Raw genomic sequence first — 22,951 nt, forward strand, 5'->3', positions numbered from 1 at the left:
AAAAGTATTTTATGGAAAATCTCATAAGCTTTGTTAACAGTAGCCCAAACATCCCTCTAGCATGAGTTTTATATCAGTTAGCCTAACTCGGCAAAATATTTAACAAATGGCTACTTTTTACTTTCCTAAAGTGTGCCTGCACACAGTGTTCACAAAAAGTTCTTTTTGTTTTTTTCACAGATGAATTGGTAAAGAATAAAGACAGGAAATCCTATTTCTTGGAACAATTATGTTTCAATGACTATTGCTTGTGTTCATCAAATTTTATCAATTTACAAATCAGCACAAAACACAGGTTGTAGAAGACATTTCTTCCTTGTCTTTTTCATCCAGGCCTTATAATAAAGTCAGTTTAACAGATTCAATTTCAGAAAAATTAATAATTGCCTGTAAAATTTTCAAGTGGCAGTAATAGGAAGTACTTCATTTTACTCGAAGAAATTAGTAATCACAGTTAAAGGATAATTTATTACTCAGATATACAGAATAATTCAAATTATGCCAAATATAAAACTAGAAGCTATTTACAATGAAACTGTCCTGGGCTAACGTGTCCTAAAAGGAAAAAAGATTTTGATAAATTTTGGCTTCTCTTATTTATCTGACTAATGAGCTGTACAGTATTAACTACCTCTGTTAGCATAAGTCTTCCCTGTGAAAAAATAGCACAGATATACAAAATCATGTTTGTTTAAATTTGGGGGATAGTTTACAGTTTAGTACAGAAGCAGAATAGCTTTAGCAGTTAATCACTTGTAAGTTCCTGCCAGTGACCACACCAAAGAACACAGCACCCCAAAAAGCTCAAGGAAAAAGAAGAAGAAAGTAATTGTAAAGTGACTGCTAGACCAAAAAATATTGAACTATATAGCTTGACTTTTGAAAGGATAATTGGGGGAATCGTACATTGTTTTAAAACTTGGTTGAAAATGCATAGATAAAAAAATCTGTGTTAAATTTGTATGAGTGGATTATTATATCCAGGTATAATATGAAAGTTAAACATTAGTATAAACAATCAGGAAGAATGACTAATACTAACTCATCACAAAACACCTAGATCAGGTGTGAGCTAGGGCTAATCAAGATTCTGATAGAAAATACTAGGCTTTAGCACTTACACCACTTACTACCCACCCACACCACTCATATCTTGCTATATGACCAAAAGCAGCTTAATATTTAACTTTTTAGATCTCCCTTTTAGAAAGAAGAGTCAGACAAGATTATTTAAGATTCCTTTTATTTCCAAAATTCTCTAGCACATAATGATTCATCATCTTGAACATATATTTTTATTCTTGCCTATTTCTGTGAAATTTTAGTTGTGGAATGATTTGTTTTTCAGACAATAGAGTCCATCAATGGTGGAAAAGTATTTTCTCATGCATACCAGATGGACCTAGAAAGGTGCATCAATACGTTACGCTACTTTGCTGGCTGGGCTGACAAAATCCATGGCTCCACCATACCAAGTGGTAAGGAAATTGGGGAAACCACCAGGTATTTATATACTGGAGACACTATTATAGACCTGAGTAATTTAAATTTCTTTAAAGATATTAACCAAATCTAAATTATTTTACTTTTTAAGCCAACACACCTCTGAATGTATAAGTTAAATTAAGATGAAACAAAATGTTTTTAAAGTTGGACATAATCATGCAGAAGACAGTACTATGGATAATTTAGAAAACATTCAATTAAGAACATTCTTTCATTATTGTCAGCTTTTTTCTCTTTTATTTTGTTGAGGAAAGTCTCACCTACTTCCCTGCCTGGGCAGGCTTTTAATTAAAATCCTCAGCCTTCTCAGGAGCTAGAATTACAGACAAGAGCCACTGATGCCTAGCAAGAAAATCCTTTATAGCGCATATTCTTAATTTAAGTAAATTAGCCCTAAAAGGGTCAAAACTTTTCAACACTGGCCTCTGAAATTAATTATTTAAATTCTATTTCCATATTGACTTTTACATCCTTGCTCTAATATAATTATTCTTCTTTTCATGTTCCATTATAAGTTTGTTATATTCAACTATGCCGGTTCAGACTCAGTACAAGTAAACTAGACCAATTAAACAAACTCCCAAGTTATTTCAAGTAGTTTAAAGTAGGATGAGTCTATGCGTATAGCCCAAGAATCTTTGTATCTGAAGGTGTACACATGCAATATTTAGTGCGATGTGCACATTACAGATTGGACATGAAATATTTCACAAGAGGAAGTACCTAAGAAATACTAGGGATAGAAATGAAGTTGTGTAAATGTAATTCTATATCTCTAGAATTGGCCGTGGTGTGCATTTTTAACCTAACTGGAACATTCAGTTGGTTAGAAGTGCCAGCTTGGAAGTTAAAAGAATAAGACAATGGGAGTACCAAAAATTATAGTTATTTTTGTGTGCTAATTTTATTAGTTGTATCATTTTATCTTCCAAAATCATGGGGAAGCCACTGAAAGCTGTGCGTCTTGAGAAGAAAAGTTTTTGTTAGGATAGTCAGGAAGCTCCCATGAGAACTAAAGCAGACCTGAACAAAGAGAACAAAGCTCTCAGGATAACCATGAATTAGTCACATTAAAAGGGACACAAATGTCTTTCTTGCACTTTTGGCATTTTTAAGAGTTTGCTTTTTTTTTTGGTAGGGACAAAAATGGTAACATTTTAGAACAAGTCTATAGGTAATTTTGTTACTGATAGGGAGTTATTTTATTATTTTAAAATCATGTTACCCTTTTGGGGAGAGATTATATAGTAAAGCAAAACTTTGAGCTCGTGCAAATACATTTGAATACGGTTCTTCCTCTTAGCTAGAGATAACTCACATCCTATATCCTCCTTTTCTATAAACTTTGAAAATAAGGATAAATGATTACATGATGCTTCATATTATGTTATTGCCCTGTACCTTTATTTTCACTTTTTCTGCATTGTGGTTTCTACCATTCCAGAGTACTCTTTGGGGAGGACAGGTATCAGATTTTTAGTTTGTAAAAATTCTTTCTCAGTTTCTGTTTCTTTCTTTCCTTCCTTTCTTCTTTCCTTCCTTCCTTCGTTCTTTCATTCCTTCCTACCTTCCTTCCTTTTTTCTTTCTTCCTCTCTCTTTTTCTTTCTTCCCTTATTTATTTCTTTTCCTTCTTCCCTTTTAAGTTACTGTTTACATATTCCCTTGACATCAACTTTCAAACAACCTTTCCATGAATGTCAAATGTATTCACCTATGGAATTGAGTTATGCTTTATTTCTTTTCCAGATGGAAACCTTTTCACTTATACAAGACTTGAACCTATTGGAGTTTGTGGCCAAATCATTCCAGTAAGTTATTTTCCCGGATGATTTTTAGTGGGGGTTGGGGGTGGGGATAAATCTCTTGTGCTTTTTGATTTGGTGATAAATCTCTCTCAAAGTTGAATGAATGCATATACGTTCAACAAGCAGGACTTGTTGGATCTGCTCTTGTTGTAACTAACCTTAGGGAAGCTAGAAAAATGTCCTAGCATGACTTACTTTTTACATGATAGTTCACTTTTTAAAACTGGTATATGTAGTCCTTATTAAGGGCCCAGCTTTACAAGGCCACCCCCACAGTGTTCACACAGGCTCCTCAATTGAAGGGCGCAACGTCAGTGGGGTGACCTCTGGCCTACTATTCTATTATGCTTTAAGACTCCTTACCATGGACTGCATCAGCAACAAGAAATTTAAAATCCTGAAATGGATTTTTAATTAAAATAGAAGAAAGAATCCCTGATATGGCGTACTCTATAGACTATATCTTTAGTAAACAGGCTTGAGATACTGCAGTCTCCTCTATAAGAAAATAGTATTTACATGAAATCATGATTTCCTATAAGCCTGAGGATAAGGAGATTATCTAAACATGATTTATATATTGAATAAACTTAAATAGAGACATAATGAAGCATCCTACAGTTTCAAAATTCCAATGAGATTGAAGTATAACTATATTGACATTTTAATGAAATTGCTTATTAATTCAAAAGCTAAGCAAAGTGTTGAAGATTGAGCCATCCCTTTTTCTTCAATAATTCTCAAGACATTATTGGTAGTCATCCATAATGAAATTTTGCACACAGATCAAGTCACTCCTCTTAGTTCACATATCTGGTGATGATTTTGCTGAGCTCATCACTCAGTCTCTAGATCCTAGATATTACTGTCTCCAAAATTATATGTCATGAGTATTGTTCAGAGGAAAAGCACATATTTCAAAATGAAAAGGCCCTGGTTTTAATTACCAGTAAAACACACACACACACACACACACACACACACACACATACACACACACGCACATGCACTGTCCTAGATAAGCACTGCTATTACTGGATCAATCATAAGTCACCTAAATGACAGGGAAAAGTTCATATTTTGAGTGTACATAGTTTACAACATAATTATATGTAAAACCATATGCAGTAAATTTTCCTTGTAGGAAAATATGATGACAATATTTGAGTATATTTGGGGGTTCTCCTCCACTTCTATCTGATTTAAAAAGAACTAATTATCATTTACTACTCATTTTAGCCATATTTTGGAATAAAATAAATTATTACACAAAACAAGGAACTTATTATTTAACATTTACATGTAATACATCTAATATTAGAAGTTGCATCAGCACATGTGGCTTTGAATAATGCACTCCATTGTCAAATATTGCTTCCTAGTGGAATTTCCCGCTGGTTATGTTCATATGGAAGATAGGGCCTGCCCTGAGCTGTGGAAACACTGTGGTTCTCAAGCCAGCTGAGCAAACACCCCTCACTGCTCTTTACATGGCATCTTTAATAAAAGAGGTAAGTTTTCTTCATGGACACACACAACCAATAATAGGAGGATCTCACTGAGTACTACGGTAAACTGTCCTTTTTATAAATGGGTCCTGTGTAGTGCATGGAGAGATGCATGTAGCAGGGCCTCTGGCTGGAATTTCTGGCAACCAGCCCAATGAAAGCTGCCCAAATGTATGACAGGAGGCTAGACTCAAAGGCCTAGTGTCTATTACCTTGTGACCAGTTCTTTTATTTAGCTATCATAAACATAAACTTACAGTGAAATGAATACACTATTCTTTCAAATATTACAATGTTAAGCTGGTTTGTAACTGACATGGAGGGCCTGATGACCTCTATAAATTTGTTTACACTTAAAGAAATTTTTGGCCAATATGAAGGTTGAAGGTCACTCTCCTAGTGTGTTGGATTGAAATTCTCAGCCACATTGTAAGCACATGTATCACAATGATTGAATAATTTATAGCCCCTTTCCTATCACTGTTTCTATTTCCCTGCTTGTTTAAAGTGACAAGGAACTCATGAAACTGATTTTCATCACTTATCTTAATTGAATGGACATAGTTTGCCTTGAAAGCAATTCATTGTCTTTTGTTTTCTTCATATCTTACCAAAAATCAAAATAGTGTCATCACTAGGAACATAAAATTTAGAAACTGTGTAGGAACTCTTTATTTTTATGTCAAAAAATAAGCAAAATAGATGGCAAAATCAGGGAAATAGACATAAATAACCTGAAATGTTAGCCTGAGTTGGATGTCAGTGAACATTCATCCTAAATGAACAAGCGTGCTTGTCTAATATTTTACTGATTACATAATGTGAATGAGGACTCACTCACACACAGCTGTTAAGCACAGAGCAATGACAGCTGCAAGCTAAAAATGTGGGCACCCTTTAGCTCTTTTATTTTTGCAGAAAAAGATAAGTGCACTGTCTTTCTTTCCTATTAAGTATTTTAATAATAACTTTTATCTGTTATTTTACTTGAGTTGAGGGAGCAATGGGAATTGAATCCAAACCCTGGTACTTACTACTAAAACACTCTGAGTTATACCTCGTTCCTTATAGTATGTTTTTAAGCTGCTATTATGAAATTCAGACACTATCTTTCAAATAAAGATAAAATCGTCGACAGAGTTATCCTTGGGAGAAAGTGTGCTTCAAGAATGCAGCCTTTGAAGTTATTTTTATGTGAGCTAAAAAAATAAGATATGAAGAGGAAATGAAGATAAAGGCATATCTGTGAATTTCTATTGGTGGAGAAAGTCAGAAAGTTAGAATTAAGGGGGTTACCTCGACCCTCTACTCTTTTAAAAAATAAAATCTGTGTTTTGTTGTGACTATTTTGCTTTTTATCTCATAGGCTGGTTTTCCTCCTGGTGTGGTAAACATTGTCCCTGGTTATGGGCCGACTGCAGGAGCAGCCATCTCTTCTCACATGGACATTGACAAAGTGGCTTTCACTGGATCAACAGAGGTATATTACTTTAATTAGCCAATATCTCCAACCATCACCAGGATGTTCTATGTAATTATTTTTAAGCAGACACTTCCTTCAAACAAAACTTTTTAATGATTTGTTCTTGTTTCTAGCTTTCAGATATGTTTACAGTGCTTAACCAGCACTAGTTTGAATGAAATGAAATACTTCTTACAAAGCCAGAAGCACTAAAGTAAACTGAGTGGGTTTCTTACTTTCTCTTCAGGAAATACAGCCACTGAGCCTGTGTCATGGGATTGATAAAGTTTATGACAGAAAATACAAATTAGACTACAGAAATTTGCATGAAGGAATGCAACCCTGTTGTGTAGGTTATGAAAATTAAACAGCAGAACCTCAACATAGTTTCCTTATTTGGGGTTCTACTCTGCTTATCCTGAAGGGAACCAGAAACCCAACTTTTCTTGATGTTACCAATAGCCTTGCCTATCTTTCTCTCTGCTTCCTGTATGGATAGATATAAAGTTAAAAAGAAAACAACAGGGCTGGGAATATGGCCTAGTGATAGAGCACTCGCCTCGTATACATGAAGCCCTGGGTTCGATTCCCCAGCACCACATATATAGAAAATGGCCAGAAGTGGCGCTGTGGCTCAAGTGGCAGAGTGCTAGCCTTGAGCAAAAAAAAGCCAGGGACAGTGCTCAGGCCCTGAGCCCAAGGCCCAGTACTGGCAAAAAATAAATAAATAAATAAAAATAAGACAACAATCATGGATCCTGGAAGAAGAACAGAAAGTGGAGGAAAAGACAGAGAGAGGAGGGTGAAAAAGAACAGTTTAATTGCTGAGCAATTTGATTATTATGTATGACTGGTTCTAATGCATTAAAATAATGCTTAGAAGTTTGAAATAATAAGATTAAATTTTATTACTCATGATCTTCTATTAAAGCTAGGTAAGTAGATGTGTACTTTTTCTTTGTTTTTCTTAGACATAGAATAGAAAAAAGATCAAGTTCTGCAAATCCTTATTTGTTATAAGAAGGAACAAACACTGAATTCAGAATTTCCTATGAATTAAAAAAAAGAGTGTGTATGATGTAGTAGTAGCTGTAGGAATGGAGAGGTTCCATTTGAAAACCAGCAGAGAAGGTAAAGAAAGGAATTCGTAGGTTCTGTATCCTCGCTTGGGGTCTAAATCCCACACTCCCTTCTCCATTTGTCTGTACCAGGGAATATTTTCTGCCTACTACAGTAGCAATAATCACTGCCTATTTCTCTGGAATCAACTCTGAGCCTCACTAGAGAACATTTGTTCATCTAAGAGCCTCCTAAATTTAAAGTCTTTTCTTTTGTGTTCCCATTGTCTATGATAAATAGTTGTGAACATGCATGCCAATTCCTACTTACCTGTACCCCTTGCCTGATTCTTCTCAAAGGTTGCCTTCCTCATTGTTCTCTTCAGAAAGCAATACAACAACTTCTGATTACATACTGAATTAAATGCCAACAACACTGATTTTAGACGCTACGCATCAAATTCTGCATCTTCCCTCATACCCACTTGAAGGCTCCTAAAAACCTGTTTTTAGTTCTTTTTCAGCTTCAAGTCTGTTGCTTAGCTTACAATAGGGAACTTGGCAAATGCTTTCCAAGGGGAAAACTCGTAAATCAACATTACTCATGATCGTTTTATCAATGAGACACATTCTACTAAGTTAATCATTTCAAGGTATCTCTGGGTTGGTTTAAAATAAAACCATGACCACATAACATAAAATAGAGTCAGGTTAAAACATTTCCAATAGCGCTTGTACTTTTGCTCCCCAAGACAAGGCCAGTGTCCTGGAACACACTGTTCATCTGCACTCTCATAGTTCTTACATTTGTCTTCAACACAGACACGGAGGGAAAAAATAAAAAGATAAAACGTTTTGCCAAGCAGAAGAATGATATCATAATAAAAAAAATTTAATGTTTCCTTGTGCTGCTCCTAGCTAGCCTTGTGGTAAAATTCAAGGCAACCTTTCATTCGTAAAATGTAACCTTCTTCTTGACTCATATTTCTGACCAGCTTTTGTGTTAGCTCTTTAGACATCTGTAGCTTTTACAAAAAAATAGTCTGATCTTCATTTACTAAGGCAAAAGGTATTTGCTTCAGTAGAGTTCTTCTGGTAAACCTAATTCTAACTAGGACAAGTAGAGAAAAGAGGGGACAGAAAGAAATTGGAAAACTCCCAAAGGGGGAAAGGCAAAATATTTTGTGTCAGAATGGAAACTTCTTCATCATTTCAAATAGAAATGGTCATCAGAAAGACATGGCGGAGGCCGAGTATGTTGGTCCACTCCTATAATGCCAATACTCAGGAGGAAGAAGAAGAAGAATCACATTTTAGGCCTACCATGGCTACAGAGAAAGACACCATCAAATAGAGAAATAAAGAAGAATGAAAGAGAGGGAATAAATAAATGGGGAGAGGAACATAGGGAGATATGGAGGGAGGGAGACAGGGAGAGAATGTGGGGAGGAAGGAAAACAACAATAAGGGAAAATATAAATTGTGAAAGTAAATGGAAATTTCAAACAGATTGTTCCAAGTGAAAATCTACTTTTCAATTATTTTTAAAACTTATTTTTAGATATTTAACTTAATCCCATGACATATTTAAATAAAACTAAAGTACTACCTGATTAATGATCCATTCTGTAGTGTACAGCAATGGTTAGTTGAATAGCTATACAAAATATAAATGGCATTGTTTTATTTAGTTCGAATAAAAACATTTTACTAAAAATCCAAAGTGTATATTTAGGAGTAAACACTCAGAATAACAGAAGGAAAATAAAATGCTTGTCCCTAAAAAAAAAAAAAAAGAAAGGAAAGGCAAAAATCATGAAAGTGGATTGCCAATAAATACTAGAAAGAAGAGGTAATATTGAAACACGTCATGTTTTAGAGACAGAAAAACAGAAAGAGAAGAAAATATTATTAATGAAAAGTAATGCAGAAACAAAAAAGCAATATCTTTATTTGTAAAGGAATAGCTAGCATAAAAGAGGAAATCAAAATTGTAGGAGTTCAGTTCATTCAGTAATAAGACAGAGCATAAATCCAAATTTTCTTCTATTCCACTGAACAAAGCTATGTGTGTTGAAGAAAGGATGGCCAGTTAGAGGGGTATCTATCTATCTATGACACAAATATGTGTTATATATACATACATGTGATATAACTATGTGTGTGTGTATATATGTATGTGTGTATGTATGTATGTATGTATGTATGTATATTACCATTCAAGGCAGACTCTGAAGGAGTCTTTATGTGGTTCTTTCAGAGACCATGAGAAGAGTCCTGCCAACAAAGAATTCAAGGGAAAGCCAGGACATGGGCAGGACATAGAGTCAGTCATGTTGGAAAGGGAATATGATTTTTTTTAAGGAGTGTTCTTAACATTAGTAGAAGAAAGAAATGTAAAACAGATGAGTTGTAAACATGTCATGACATGTCTAGTCAATCTACAGATTCAGTTTTAACTCCTGTACATCCATATACATAGATCAACTATGATGTACTACATCCACTCTCTTGCCTGTGAGCATGTTTTGGATTTGTCTTCTCATGTCTGTAAACTTGGAACAGGGAACCTTTTATACCTGAAGGTGCTAAATCTTCAAAAATGCTCCTCAATGCTTCTTCTTAATACATTTAAGGATGGCACAGACAATAAAATATTATATGAACCTCTTTGCATGAGGGTAGACTAAAGGTTCTCCTTGGCAATGATCCATTTCAGGTTGGAAAACTAATCAAAGAAGCTGCTGGGAAAAGCAATCTGAAGAGGGTCTCCCTGGAGCTGGGGGGAAAGAGCCCATGCATTGTGTTTGCTGATGCTGACTGTGAGTAGCTGCCCCTTTGTTCACTTTCCATCTTTCTTCCTTCTCTGAAATCTGATCAAACTATAGGGTGAATTTGAGTGTTACAAAGAGGCTTGCTTTGAAATGTAAGAAAGTAACCATAGTCTGTGTCATCTTGAAGTTCTTACACATAAATAAATACAGATATAATTCTTTCCTGGTTTAGAATAAGTTGTGATATCATAATATGAACATTACATAAAATCAGTGTTGCATTTTTAATAATTCTAAGTCCTCATTGGCATTTTTTAAGTAGGTAAGGAGCATCAGATATGTTGGGTTGAGACCAACTGGGAGACAATTATTTTACACTTTATTCTTGATCCATTCATCCTGGTCATGTGGGCATTAAATGAGATGGTCAAAGGTAAAGGAAAAGTATTCACAAACTTTTTTTTGTATCTCCATATTGAGTTTACACATGTAAAGTCTACAATGATTATGCAATCCCACATATATAATTGTAGCTTCATTGTTGTTATACTACAACATAGAATTTCCCTAACTGCTTCCTAAATAGGAACTTAGTAGTCAAAATGGATGATCAAGTATCTCTCTGCATAATTTGTATGAGGCTAAAACAGAAGATTTGAAGTGTTTTGTGGAATCTGCCTGTGATACTATTGAGGTATTAATTAAAGACGATGTGCTATACTATACTACCATGTTAATCAGTCTGTAAATGTAACAAAATTTCTGATTCACCAAACCTGTCAGTAAAATACTTCCAGTGCCACTTAGTTGCTTTAATGTTGAATTGACTCTGCAGCATTTAGAAGAATTAGAATCAAGAAGTTCCTAATTGAGCAAGATGACATTGACCAACACACAAACACACACACACACACACACACACACACACACTCACACATACCCCTTCCCAATTAAAATGCCTAGACCCAGTTTGCCATGTAAGGCAAAGTAAGAAGAATATACAGGTATACAAAATATAATATATGTTATTTTACACTGGTTTTGAAAATGTTTTCCCTACAATCAGTTGGAAAGACTGATTGTAAGTATTAATGGGCTTTGTTGTTGCTTTTTCAGAAATATTACTTTTGCTATTCACCTAAGTATTTAAGAAAATTATGAAATTATTTGAAATGATAGATAGTTGAGCTAGCTAAACCAAAGGCTCAAAAAACAATATTTATACAAAAATATTGCATCTATGCTTAGTTTACTTGTATGTTATAAGAATATGGAGTATATTCATAGTAATGGAGCATGAACATCTTCATTATCTATCAAAAGATAGTTATAAAAATCATTTATTAAATACATTTGTAATAGCATTTGATCTTAGGATAAAAATTCACATTCTTGGTTATGGCCATATTAGAAGTCTAATAATAACTGCCTTTTTTCTGGTTCTAATATTTCCTTTCCTATTGTCTTCATAGTAAATACAGGATCACAACAATTAATTTTTATCTTATTTATAAGAGATGGGCTGTATAAAGTCCATGTTTGACAATATCATTTGTCACTTTTCTATAGTACTGTGTTGCCTGTGAGAAACATATTCCTTAAAAAGTATTTCCTCATGACTGTGAATGTTTTTATTATAGTGGACAATGCCATTGAAATGGCCCACCAGGGGGTGTTCTACCACCAGGGCCAGTGCTGTGTAGCTGCTTCCAGGCTTTTTGTGGAAGAATCCATTTATGATGAGTTTGTGCGAAGGAGTGTTGAGCGGGCTAAGAAATATGTTCTTGGCAATCCTCTGACTCCAGGAATAAGTCAAGGCCCTCAGGTGAGTACAGAAAACTAACAGGAGGAATAGCATTTCAAGGGAAAAAAAAATCGATTTTACTTTCCAATTTTGATTACGTTTGGTAGCTTTGCAAATGAATGTCAAAGAACCTTAATTCCACTATAAATTAGTGTCACTTTCTCAAAAAGAATTTGATTGTTTTCTGTAATAATTATCTCTCTCTAAAATCCTGTATATTTAAATGAATATAAAGTCCTTTCTCTTACAGACATATAAAAACACATACATTTATAATACATAAATACTTACATACAAAAAGAAGAGAAAAATCTATGATCCTTCACACCAAATATTGACTGGCCAATATTTTCTTCCAAGGGATAATATACAATTAAACCACAGTTTCTAAAACTGAGCTGAAATAAATCACTTCTAAGAGAAAGAACTAGGATCATATTTTAAAATCCTGGTTTCTACAGTTGTAAAATAAGCAATTCATTGATCTAACTGATTAATGTAAGATTTTAATTTCTGGAAGTGAATACTGTTTTATGACAGATTGCTCTGACTAAGTAGGAGAAGTAGGTATTTTGGAACTATAAGAAACAAAAGACCAAAACGTCTCCAGGGCGTATCCATCTACTCTACATCTACTCATCTGCTAAAAATGTAAATTATTTTATTTTATTTTTTTATTTTTGGCCAGTCCTGGGCCTTGGACTCAGGGCCTGAGCACTGTCCTTGGCTTCTTTTATTTTGCTCAAGGCTAGCACTCTGCCACTTGAGCCACAGCGCCACTTCTGGCCATTTTCTACATATGTGGTGCTGGGGAATCAAACCCAGGGCCTCATGTATATGATGCAAGCTCTCTTGCCACTAGGCCATATCCCCAGCCCTAAAAATGTAAATTAAAACAACTAATTTCTATAACACTTGTCAGAAATTCATATGATCCATTTAATGAAGCCTAATAATCAGGTCTGGCTAGAAATTGGCATCAAGCCTACTGACCTACACTGAAGAAGCTTGCCTGATCCATGGCACATCAGGATGTGTCATCTAAGAGCATTTTCTAGGGGGAAGGGATGCTTCAGGAGTAGCCAGATCCAAGTGAAAGTGTCTGAACCTTGAAGCTCCAAAGCCTTGAAGTCCAAAAGCACCTACATCCAAAATGCTATGTTTGAAACAAACTGTAATCCACCTCTCTTTTTCAGTCAAGTGTGAAAGATAATTACTAAACCTTTATTACATCTTTATTTCAAAGTAAGTTAATTTCCATTGTATGATTTATATGTTACTAGTGCCAATATGTGTCTCTTCTGTGACCTTACATACTAAATATAAATATCCTCCATGTTTTTTCTTTTCCTAATAATTCATAAGAAGTATATGCACCCAATAATGCATCTGAACTTTTCTGAATTCTGTGGGGATACATTAGAATGATTAACAAATATACTACATTTTCAAGGCCCAGCCATTTAAGTTGAACTTTATTACATATGATAATTTTCCTAAAAAGGTGGATAAGGAACAACATAATAAAATTCTTGACCTTATTGAGAGTGGAAAGAAAGAAGGAGCCAAACTGGAATGTGGAGGAGGACGCTGGGGGAATAAAGGCTATTTTGTCCAGCCCACTGTTTTCTCTAATGTTACAGACGAGATGCGCATTGCCAAGGAGGAGGTAAATGGTTTCATAGTTACTATGTTTTCTCTCTTTTGTTGCCATATTTTCTCTCTCTCTCTCTCTTCCTCTCCATCTCTCTGAAAAATTCTCAGGTTGTTAATGTCTTTCTTAATAAACACTAATCCTAATTTATTGTATTGATAAAGGTTTATTTATGATTAATGCCAAATATAATAAGAAATCCTTTTGGTCTGACAAGAATTTCTAGCCAAATCCTGAGCAAGATGCTTAACTCTCTGGTTGTCCATCAGAGCTTGAATGAACTGATAGGATAGGAGTCCTCTTACATATGAGATAACCCAAATAAACACAAAGGGCACTATTTTACCTGAAATAAACTAGGCACAGGAAAAACACATACTAACTGATCTTAATTATGTGTAGCATATAATCAAGTCTGCCTCCCAGAAGCAGAGAATGGAATGGTGGATATCAGGGTGTTTGTGGGAGAAGTGAGGTAAAGATATTGATTAAATGACACATAGTTGCATTAGACAAGAGGAATATGTTCAGTATACATACTACAAAATATAATGCCTATAATGAACAACAATATGTCATATTCTTGAACATTGTTAAGGATAGTTTTTAAGTATTCTTACTACAAATTAAATTAATAAGCAAGTGCTTAAATTCTATTTTCTGAGAGGTGAGAGCCTATGGTTTGCCTTTTCACATTTTCTACATATGAGCCATTCAGCCCCACCTTCTATGTGCTCTTCAACCTATATTTTTGGTTAGTTAAATTACTAATTTGGTATATGCAAATATACAAATTGAGTATACTTTATACCTATGTATGCATAAATTATAAACACATAATATATATATATAATGTGAATATGTCTATATAATTATTTACCAAATATTTAACATTACACAATATTAAAAAGTACCTGGAACCAAGTACCTATGAAAATAAAAGTTTGAAATATATGAATAACACACACATATCAGTATATATAATATATACCATTATATTGTTTAGTAGATTATATATTTTGGTTACATATTAGATGAGATTAAACTAAAGTTGATGGCAGATGTTTTCTAGAGATATAATATATAATGAGTTTACATTTAGGAGAAGTAAGTCATTTATCTTGTGGACTCTGAGTGCTTTGAAATATGCAGAGATTGATGAGCTGGCTTTGAGTTGTGAAAGCGCTTTGTTGTACTCTTTGATAAAGACATTGACAGCTCAAAGGTTGTGAATAATCCTTCCATTAAGTAAATTTGTACCTTGTACTTTAGGCACATAATATGAAAGAGAACCTAAGTTTATTTTCGTGTGTGTGTGTGTGTGTGTGTGTGTGTGTGTGTGTGTGTTTCTAGCTGTTTTATTGGTTTGTTTTTATTGTTAGTTTTATTTTGCTTATTTGTTTTACAGTCCTGGTGTTTTTCCTCAGAACATCTTATGTACTAGGAAGGAACTCTACCACCTTAGCCAGACTGCCAACCTTTTATAAAAAATAATTTCTTGGAAAGGATCTTATATTTTTGCCTAAGGACAGTCTTGGACCATGCTCCTCCTAGCTTGCCTATGTAGCTGTATTTATTGATGTATCCAACTTGATTGAGCCATATCTCAACTGTCTTCCTGATAGCTTAGATTCAGAGATGCACCACAACACCCAGCTCTTAAGTTGTTTTCTTTATGCCTTACATGTTGTCAAAGTAAGAATAAGCCATAATCAAGTCTCCATAAAGAAGAAATAAATGAATAGAAACCAGGTGGTGTGGCTCAGGTATGGAGTCCTAGCTTCTTAGGAGGTAGAAAGTATGGGGGAAAATTTATATCATCATTTCCACAGAAAATGCGTGATTAAATTGTACACAAGGAAGGGGAGGAGGACCTATACTATCATTTAAAATACTTAATTTAAGCCTACTTTTATTTATATTTTTCATTTTTCCTGATGTAGATATTTGGACCAGTGCAACAGATCATGAAGTTCAAAACTATAGATGAAGTGATCAGGAGGGCAAACAATACTAGTTATGGCTTAGCCGCCGGGATCTTTACTAAAGACCTCGATAAAGCTATGACTATCTCCTCTGCTCTGCAAGCGGGCGTAGTGTGGTAAGTCAAAGTGTAAAAATGTACAGGTTTTCATGTGAGCTACGGTTACAGTTCACTTCACTTCACTTGGTGTCTCCTGACTTTAATTTCTCATTTGCAATTTTAGGGCTTGCCACAAAGTAGTTATTGTCTGTAATGCAAATAACACAACAACCAAACTAGCTAAATACTATATTGGAAGAACTATCCTTAACTCTATCCTTTTCAAAATGACATAGACCGAACAATTATTTTTATTTCTTTCAATAATTTATTTATTTGTAATTTATTTTTATTCTTGTTGTAAATGTAATGTACAAAGGGGTTACAGTTATATAAGTCAGGTATTGAGTACATTTCTTTTTGAACACTGTCACCTCTCCCCTCATCTTCTCCCAATTTTTCCCTCCTGACTCTTTTCCCTCACAAGTTGTATAGTCCATTTTCAACATAGTATCTAGTGAGTATCACTTATGTTTTTGCTCATCCTTTGACCAACCATTTCTGTGCTCCCCTTACCATCCTCTAAACAAGTAAACTTACATATAAGAAGAAGGTGCAGAAATCAAAAAGAGCAATAAAAAGGGGAAAAAAAGCAAAGCAAAAACACAAAGTAAAATAACAAGAAATCTCATTTCCATTTCTTGGCGTTCATTTCAATAAACATCATTTTATATGATCATATGCACATCGTTATTGAGCAGTTGTGATCCTCTTTTAAGAATATTCTCCTTTGGTCTCGCTGTGTACATGTTTAGAGTCCTATTTAATTTATCATGTCCAAGTGAAATTTTTTGTCTTTTATCCTCCAGTGTATTTACTTGTAGGTTTATAGGCAATGTCTAGTTACAACAAATGAGGGAAGCTAAGCAATCTATGTTCCTTTGGGTCTGTCTTTCTTCACTGAATATGCATTTTCACAAGCCTTTCCACTTCCTTATGAAAAGTGCAATATCATTCTTTCTGATGTTAGCATAGAATTCTATTGTGTATATACCACATTGTCTTGATCCATTTGTCCACTGAGGGGCATCTCAGTTGATTCCGTATCTTTGCTATGGTCAACAATGCTACAATGAGCATGGTTGTGCTGGTAGTTTTAGTGGCCTTCTTTCTGTTCTACTGGATAAATCCTCAGGAGTAGAATTGCTGGGTTTTGGAGAAGCTCTAAGTTTAATATTTGAGGAACCTCCCTACTGCTTCCCAAGTTTACATTCCCACCAACAGTGTGTTCAAATTCCCTTTTGTCCACATACCCATCAGCATCTGTTATTAGTAGTTCTATTGGTAATTGCCATTCTATATCCCCATGCATAGTTTTATGATTGTATTTATTTCTGGGTAATTTATGGATATTCTTATTGTCTGTATCTTATTGTATAGTGTTTTTCATATTACTGTGTCATACTGAAATTCAAGTAAATGAAATTCCTACAAAGTTTTACGCATTTGTACAATTCACAGTTTAGAAGTTATTTCATAGGTTCAGTATTACTTATACATTATAGAAAAGCTCATTATCTCCTTTTCTTTTTTTTAGGGTAAATTGTTATCTTCTGTTATCTCCCCACTGCCCCTTTGGTGGTTTCAAGATGTCTGGAAATGGACGAGAAATGTAAGAATAACATTTTAGGAAGATAAATACTAATTTTGATGAAAATTATTGTGACTCTCAGAGGATTAATCCATGTTTGCCTCTTTATATAACTGTGTCTCTATTCTTTTCTAGAAATTAATTCCACTAAATATCTTAGTAAAGGTTGTTGTCCTCTCTAAGTAAGTAACAGCAGGAGAGAGAGAATATATATATATATGGCTCTTTTTGTTAGTAAGGACCATATTAAGTACTTTATGTTGGTCGTTTAAATATTGACTAGTGGTAGAAAAAAATATATATGCAACCTACCTGGGAAATACTTCCAGACTGAGGTGAATATTTAAAAGAAGGATATAAATATATGAATGATCTAGTTCCTTGAATATACTTCTTAAGTAACTAAATTTGTTGCCTTATCTAAAAAACTAGTGTACATATGAATGATTTTCATATATTGAAATATTACTTATATAGACCCTAAATTTTAAATTACCTGAATGTGATATTAAAAATCAATATAGGGCTAGGAATATAACCTAAAGGTAGAGTGCTTGCCTTGCACACCTGAAGCCCTAGGTTCAATTCCTCCATACCACATACATAGAAAAGGCCAGAATTGGCTCTGTGTGCTCAACTGTAGAGTGCTAGCCTTGAACAAGAAAAAAAAAATCAGTATAAACCCAGAGGGAAATTTGACTCAGGAAAACAGGTTTTATGGTTGTGACTAGGTTGAGAATATTTATACAAAAATGTGTTTATAAATGTGTTTATGAGCCTTCAGTTGCTTTTGAAACTAAGATGCATAGACTCCTTAAAATACACACACATATATGCACACATACAAATTAGTGGCACTGTATTTAATGTGCACAAACTTTCTGCTGTTAAAATTTTCATTAAATAAAAATAAATAACTCACTAAATAAAAGATACATGAAATCAAAAAAGGAAAGCTTCCCATTTTGTTAATAGCAAGTAAAATAAATCTTAGTTTTGAGCAGAGAGATGACAAAATATTCTATCCACCTCTCTCAATATTTATTCACTGTTTGCTATGAATAAAAACTCTAGGAGTCTCAGAGATCTGAGACTATGTTTTATCCTCTATATCACTGTGTTGGCAGAAAGAATATGTTAGAAACTGTAGAATAGAAAATAGCTACACAACACACACTATGACGTAAGTCATAATAGACTAGGAGTTTACCTCATGAAGTAAGGGAAGTAGTTAAAGACCCAAGTGTTGAAGAGCAGAAAATCTGGCTACCAATAAATAAAGCACTGATACAACATCTTTCTAACAATCATGATGTTCATCTGCTAAAGATAGTTAATGGCAGCTGGATGCTGGTGGCTCACACCTGTAATTCCTAGCTACTCAGGAGGCTGAGGTCTGAGGATCATGATTCCAAGCCTAGGCAGAAAAGTTCCTGAGATTCTTATCTCCAATAACTGCTCAGAGGGCTGGGGATATGGCCTAGTGTCAAGCGTGCTTGCTTCATATACATGAAGCCCTGGATTCAATTTCTCAGCACCACATACATAGCAAAAGGCAGAAATGGTACTGTGGCTCAAGTGGTAGAGTGCTTGAGCAAAAAAAAAAAAAAAGGAATCCAGGGACAGTGCTCAGGCGCTGAGTTCATGCACCAGGACTGGCAATAAATAAAAATAAATAAATAAAAATAACTTCTCAGAAAAAGCCAGATGTGGCATGGTGGCTCAGGGACAACACCTGAGCCCTGAGTTTAAGCCCCACAACCGGCACCACCACCAACAAAATAATAATAATAATCACAACAACAATAATAATATTTGCTAGAGAAATAGAACTCACAGAAAAAGCAATGCTACATCTAAGTGAAACATAGAGCTCAAGTAAGTAGCAATTAAGTAGAGAGGAGGATGTGCACAGGATGTGTTGAATGTTAAATGGCTAGTCAATGTGGTTAATGTGGATTTCTATGGGGAAGGGTTTGATTTCAATGTTAAACATATACAAATTAGAAAGTCCACAATCCAAGAAAATTGGCTTGGGTCTTCCTATAGAAATAGTGAAAAGCTATGGGTATCTTCTATTGAAAGTTCAACTGGTAAGAACTTCACAGACCATGAGAAGCCATAGGGGACACAGAACTGTATTTGAGTCCAACACTGGCAAACTACATGGCTCGGTTTCTGTTGTCTGACACCTGAGCCTCTATTTCTTCATATTTAAAATGGAGATAGCATGACTTTGAATTATTTAAAGATTGAAATGGCATAGAGCATTTAGTTTCTAGCCAGACAACTATCCTAGGGAAGACTCAATTTTTCTTTTCTTTCCTCATTGCTATTCTTTACATTTTCTATTGCTGCAGGATTCCTGAACAGAACTAATTACTTAATGCAAAAAGCTATTGCAAAGGTTAAATTACTTGAAAGGGTAGTTCATGCATTGCTGGCTCAGGTATCTAACAAATTACTCTGGGGAGAATGGCAAAATATAAAAGGAATAAAAAATTAGACATAGTATGTCAATTTTGATGCATTTAATTTTGTCAGACTTTCACATGAAACATAAGGAAGTGAAAGAGTCAAGACTAAAAGTGGGAGTCTGCCATCCATAATTTCCTTAAAGTTCATAATTTGGGTCTGAATAATTTTCATCTTTAAGATACAAAGGAAAAGATTAAATTATAATTTTTACTTCAGAAATTCCAGCTGAGATTGCTTCTATTAAAATCTACCTAATAAAATTGGAAAGATTAAACCAACCAGTCATTTACTGGATGATGTTTAAACAGAATTACTGAAGTGATAGCCTCAAATGACACTCTAGAGCTAAATTATAATTTGTGTTCAAAAGTATAAAAACAGAATTTATCAGTTGAGAGCAGAGTCCTGAAGAAGCCAAAACTAATGACATGTAAACCCAGAGTGGTCAATGGTAACATGAAATGCCTAGCCTTCTGAGATTTCTATAATGTTTGACCATATATTGCCTCTAGAATGACTGGCAGAAAGCACTCCTTGTGTACAATACTATTTATTTTCACAGAAGTTAACTTTAGTCACTGGAGACTTGGCCAGAAGGACATTTCAAATATAATTGACACTCAGTACTTCTTAGTGTTTCCCTCCCTCCCTCCATCCCCTCTTCCTTCCATACTTCTCCCTCTTTCCCTCCCTCCTTCCTTTCCTTTCTCCCTTCCTTCCTTCTCTTTCTTTATTTGCAGGTACTAGTGCTTGAAATTAAGGCTTCGTTACTATCCTGTAGCCTTTACAATTAAGGATGGTACTCAACCACTTGAGCCACCACTCCACTTCCACCTTTTTATTGCTTAATTGAGGAAATGAGTCACATGGACATTCCTTCCCTGCCTGGCTTCTAATCATGATCCTCAGATCTCAGACTTCTGAGTCCCTAGCATTATACATGTCTGAGTCTTCATCACCTGGCTAGATATTACTTTTCCTTGCTTCTTTCAAAAAAGGAGGTACAAGGCAATGTTGTAAATGACTGGGTTTATAGCAAGAAATCAAATTAATAATTTCACAGTTCAATTCAGAAAGTTTTCCCTCTGGTTTGTTGTTGTTGTTGTTGTTGTTGTTGTTAGTTCATTTCTAGGCACAAAGGGAAAAGAAAGACATAACTAGCTACCATTTTACTTAGAGTGTGAATAGTAGAAATGCAGTCTCAAACCTCACTCCAGAACTCCTGAATCAAAATCAGCATTTGCATAAAGTCTTAGTTAATTTGTACAAACAAGATTTTTAAAGCATAGAACTAGTAACTCATAGATTCCGTAAGATAAAGAAAACTGGGAGCAAATGTTCTTGTGATCCAACACAGACAAAATGTGTGCATAGGATTCCAAATGAAGAGGACCTACTGGCAGCATGAATGTGACAATAATCTCACTTATACCTCTCCTGAGAGTATCAAATGTTCTTATGACTAAAGCTACAATAGAAAGCCTATTGGTGAAAAACCAAGGGTTAATTTATCTACCTTTTGAGATAAAATACTACCTTTTAATGGACTTCAGACAGCTGAGTCTAAACCCTTTAATTACTTTGAATAACATGCTCATTGAAGCTTTTAAAAAGGTATTTTCAAAAGCTTAATTGCCCAAGAAAATAATCAGTGTAAGGGGATTAAGTTTCTCGGGGGAAAAAATGTCTTCAACATACCTGTCTAGAAGAAAGGGGGAAAAGGATCAAGATCTTATTCCTCTGTAGACCTACATGTGTGCGGGTGTTATGATTTTTAAGAATGGTTGGATATACATGTAATTTCATCTTCTTATCAAAACAACATAGAAGACAACTGAACTCAATCCTTCTAGGTATCTCTTCAACAAAGGGTAAACTATACTTTCTAAAAACGGTCAGAGGAATAAATGTGATGACAAGATACAGGGTACAAACAGTTTGGCATGTTACTTTGAGTACTTGGTGTAGACTTAAGAATTATATGAGAAATTGATTGGGAAGGAAGAGGTCGTTTAAGATGAAAAAGAAGACAACGTCCAAAACTACAAAAGGTAGATTTAGACCAATTGTTACTTCCCACTTTCCCTTTTAATACATGCAAGGAACCTAAAAAGGAAGAAAAGTCAATCAATAAGAGCTAACGTTTTATTTTGTTTATATTTTTGCTATGAATCAAATCATTTTCTTAAAACTATGTCTGCAAAAGATAAGAAACATCTTTGAACGTGAAAGCAAGGTTGATTTTTCCCTTTACCATCTGTGCTGATAGAAGCAGTAAATATAAGCTCCACTTTAGATTGGAGTTTTTTTGAGTGTTACTCCTGAGTGATTACATAACACAACTTCTCTTGTATTACCCCTTGCTAATTTTTTTAACCTAATCCAAGATTGATGACATTCTTGTTGAATTGAATTGCCTTTGGAGTAGTTAGAACTTTAATAGAAAAGTAATGTTAAAAATGGACAGAGTCTGGGTGTCAAGAGAAAGTATATAATTTAGGAGGAAAAGGTTTTAAAGTTGTTTTCTACACAAATAGATTCATGTTCCACTCAACAACTTATGATCAGGTAGCTCTCCTGTGAAATTCTTTACACATAAAAAATACTTCCCATAGTCCCTAGCTGAATAAGCAAGAACGAACTTGTAACATAACAAGGATTAGCTCTCTGTTCACTGTAGTGTTTACGGATGTTTTCCCTTCTCTCCAGGGGAGAATATGGTCTGCGTGAATACACTGAGGTCAAGACAGTTGCCATGAAAATCTCTGAGAAGAACTCCTAAAAGACACCTTCAAAAGTAAAGACACTTCTTCAATGTCTAAGCATCTCCTACAGTTACTAATACAGTGAAATTTAAATATAACCTCCATTTTTTCTTGATTTTTTAAAAATATAGCTAATCATTCGTGCTAACACTACAAATGGAAACCATGTTGTGAATTCTGAAACCATGAAATCATGTGGTGTATTCCTTTCCATATGTGATTCCAATTCCTATTATAAATAAAAATGATAGATTGGAGTGCAAGATAGCTCTATGCTTCCTAGTTATTACAAAAACAAATGAAAAAACTACAAGAAAATGGGCCTAAATTAAGGCATTATGTTTCTGTCTCCAGTGGCCACTGATTTTCCTTTCATTTGTCTGATATTGAAGTTTTACAGTTTCAGCTTTGAAGTTTTACAGTTTCAGCTTTGAGAGAAAGTGTCTGATGTATGCACACACA

General features: G+C 34.5%; 1 protein-coding gene across 1 annotated transcript in view; it reads left to right on the forward strand.

The window, feature by feature from the left end:
- Positions 1-22,672, forward strand: part of LOC125352283 (aldehyde dehydrogenase 1A1-like) — a 180,973-nt gene extending 158,301 nt beyond the window's left edge. Inside the window, exons 8-17 of the mRNA XM_048347397.1 lie at positions 1,349-1,478; positions 3,254-3,315; positions 4,695-4,823; positions 6,187-6,300; positions 10,060-10,162; positions 11,755-11,939; positions 13,423-13,587; positions 15,516-15,673; positions 17,193-17,267; positions 22,434-22,672. Coding sequence (XP_048203354.1) covers positions 1,349-1,478; positions 3,254-3,315; positions 4,695-4,823; positions 6,187-6,300; positions 10,060-10,162; positions 11,755-11,939; positions 13,423-13,587; positions 15,516-15,673; positions 17,193-17,267; positions 22,434-22,506 — 1,194 coding nt within the window. The 3' untranslated portion in view covers positions 22,507-22,672. The remainder of the gene's footprint in view (positions 1-1,348; positions 1,479-3,253; positions 3,316-4,694; positions 4,824-6,186; positions 6,301-10,059; positions 10,163-11,754; positions 11,940-13,422; positions 13,588-15,515; positions 15,674-17,192; positions 17,268-22,433) is intronic.
- Positions 22,673-22,951: the final 279 nt, after the last annotated feature.

Source organism: Perognathus longimembris, chromosome 1 (assembly GCF_023159225.1).
Source record: "Perognathus longimembris pacificus isolate PPM17 chromosome 1, ASM2315922v1, whole genome shotgun sequence".
NCBI classification, from domain to species: Eukaryota; Metazoa; Chordata; class Mammalia; order Rodentia; family Heteromyidae; genus Perognathus; species Perognathus longimembris.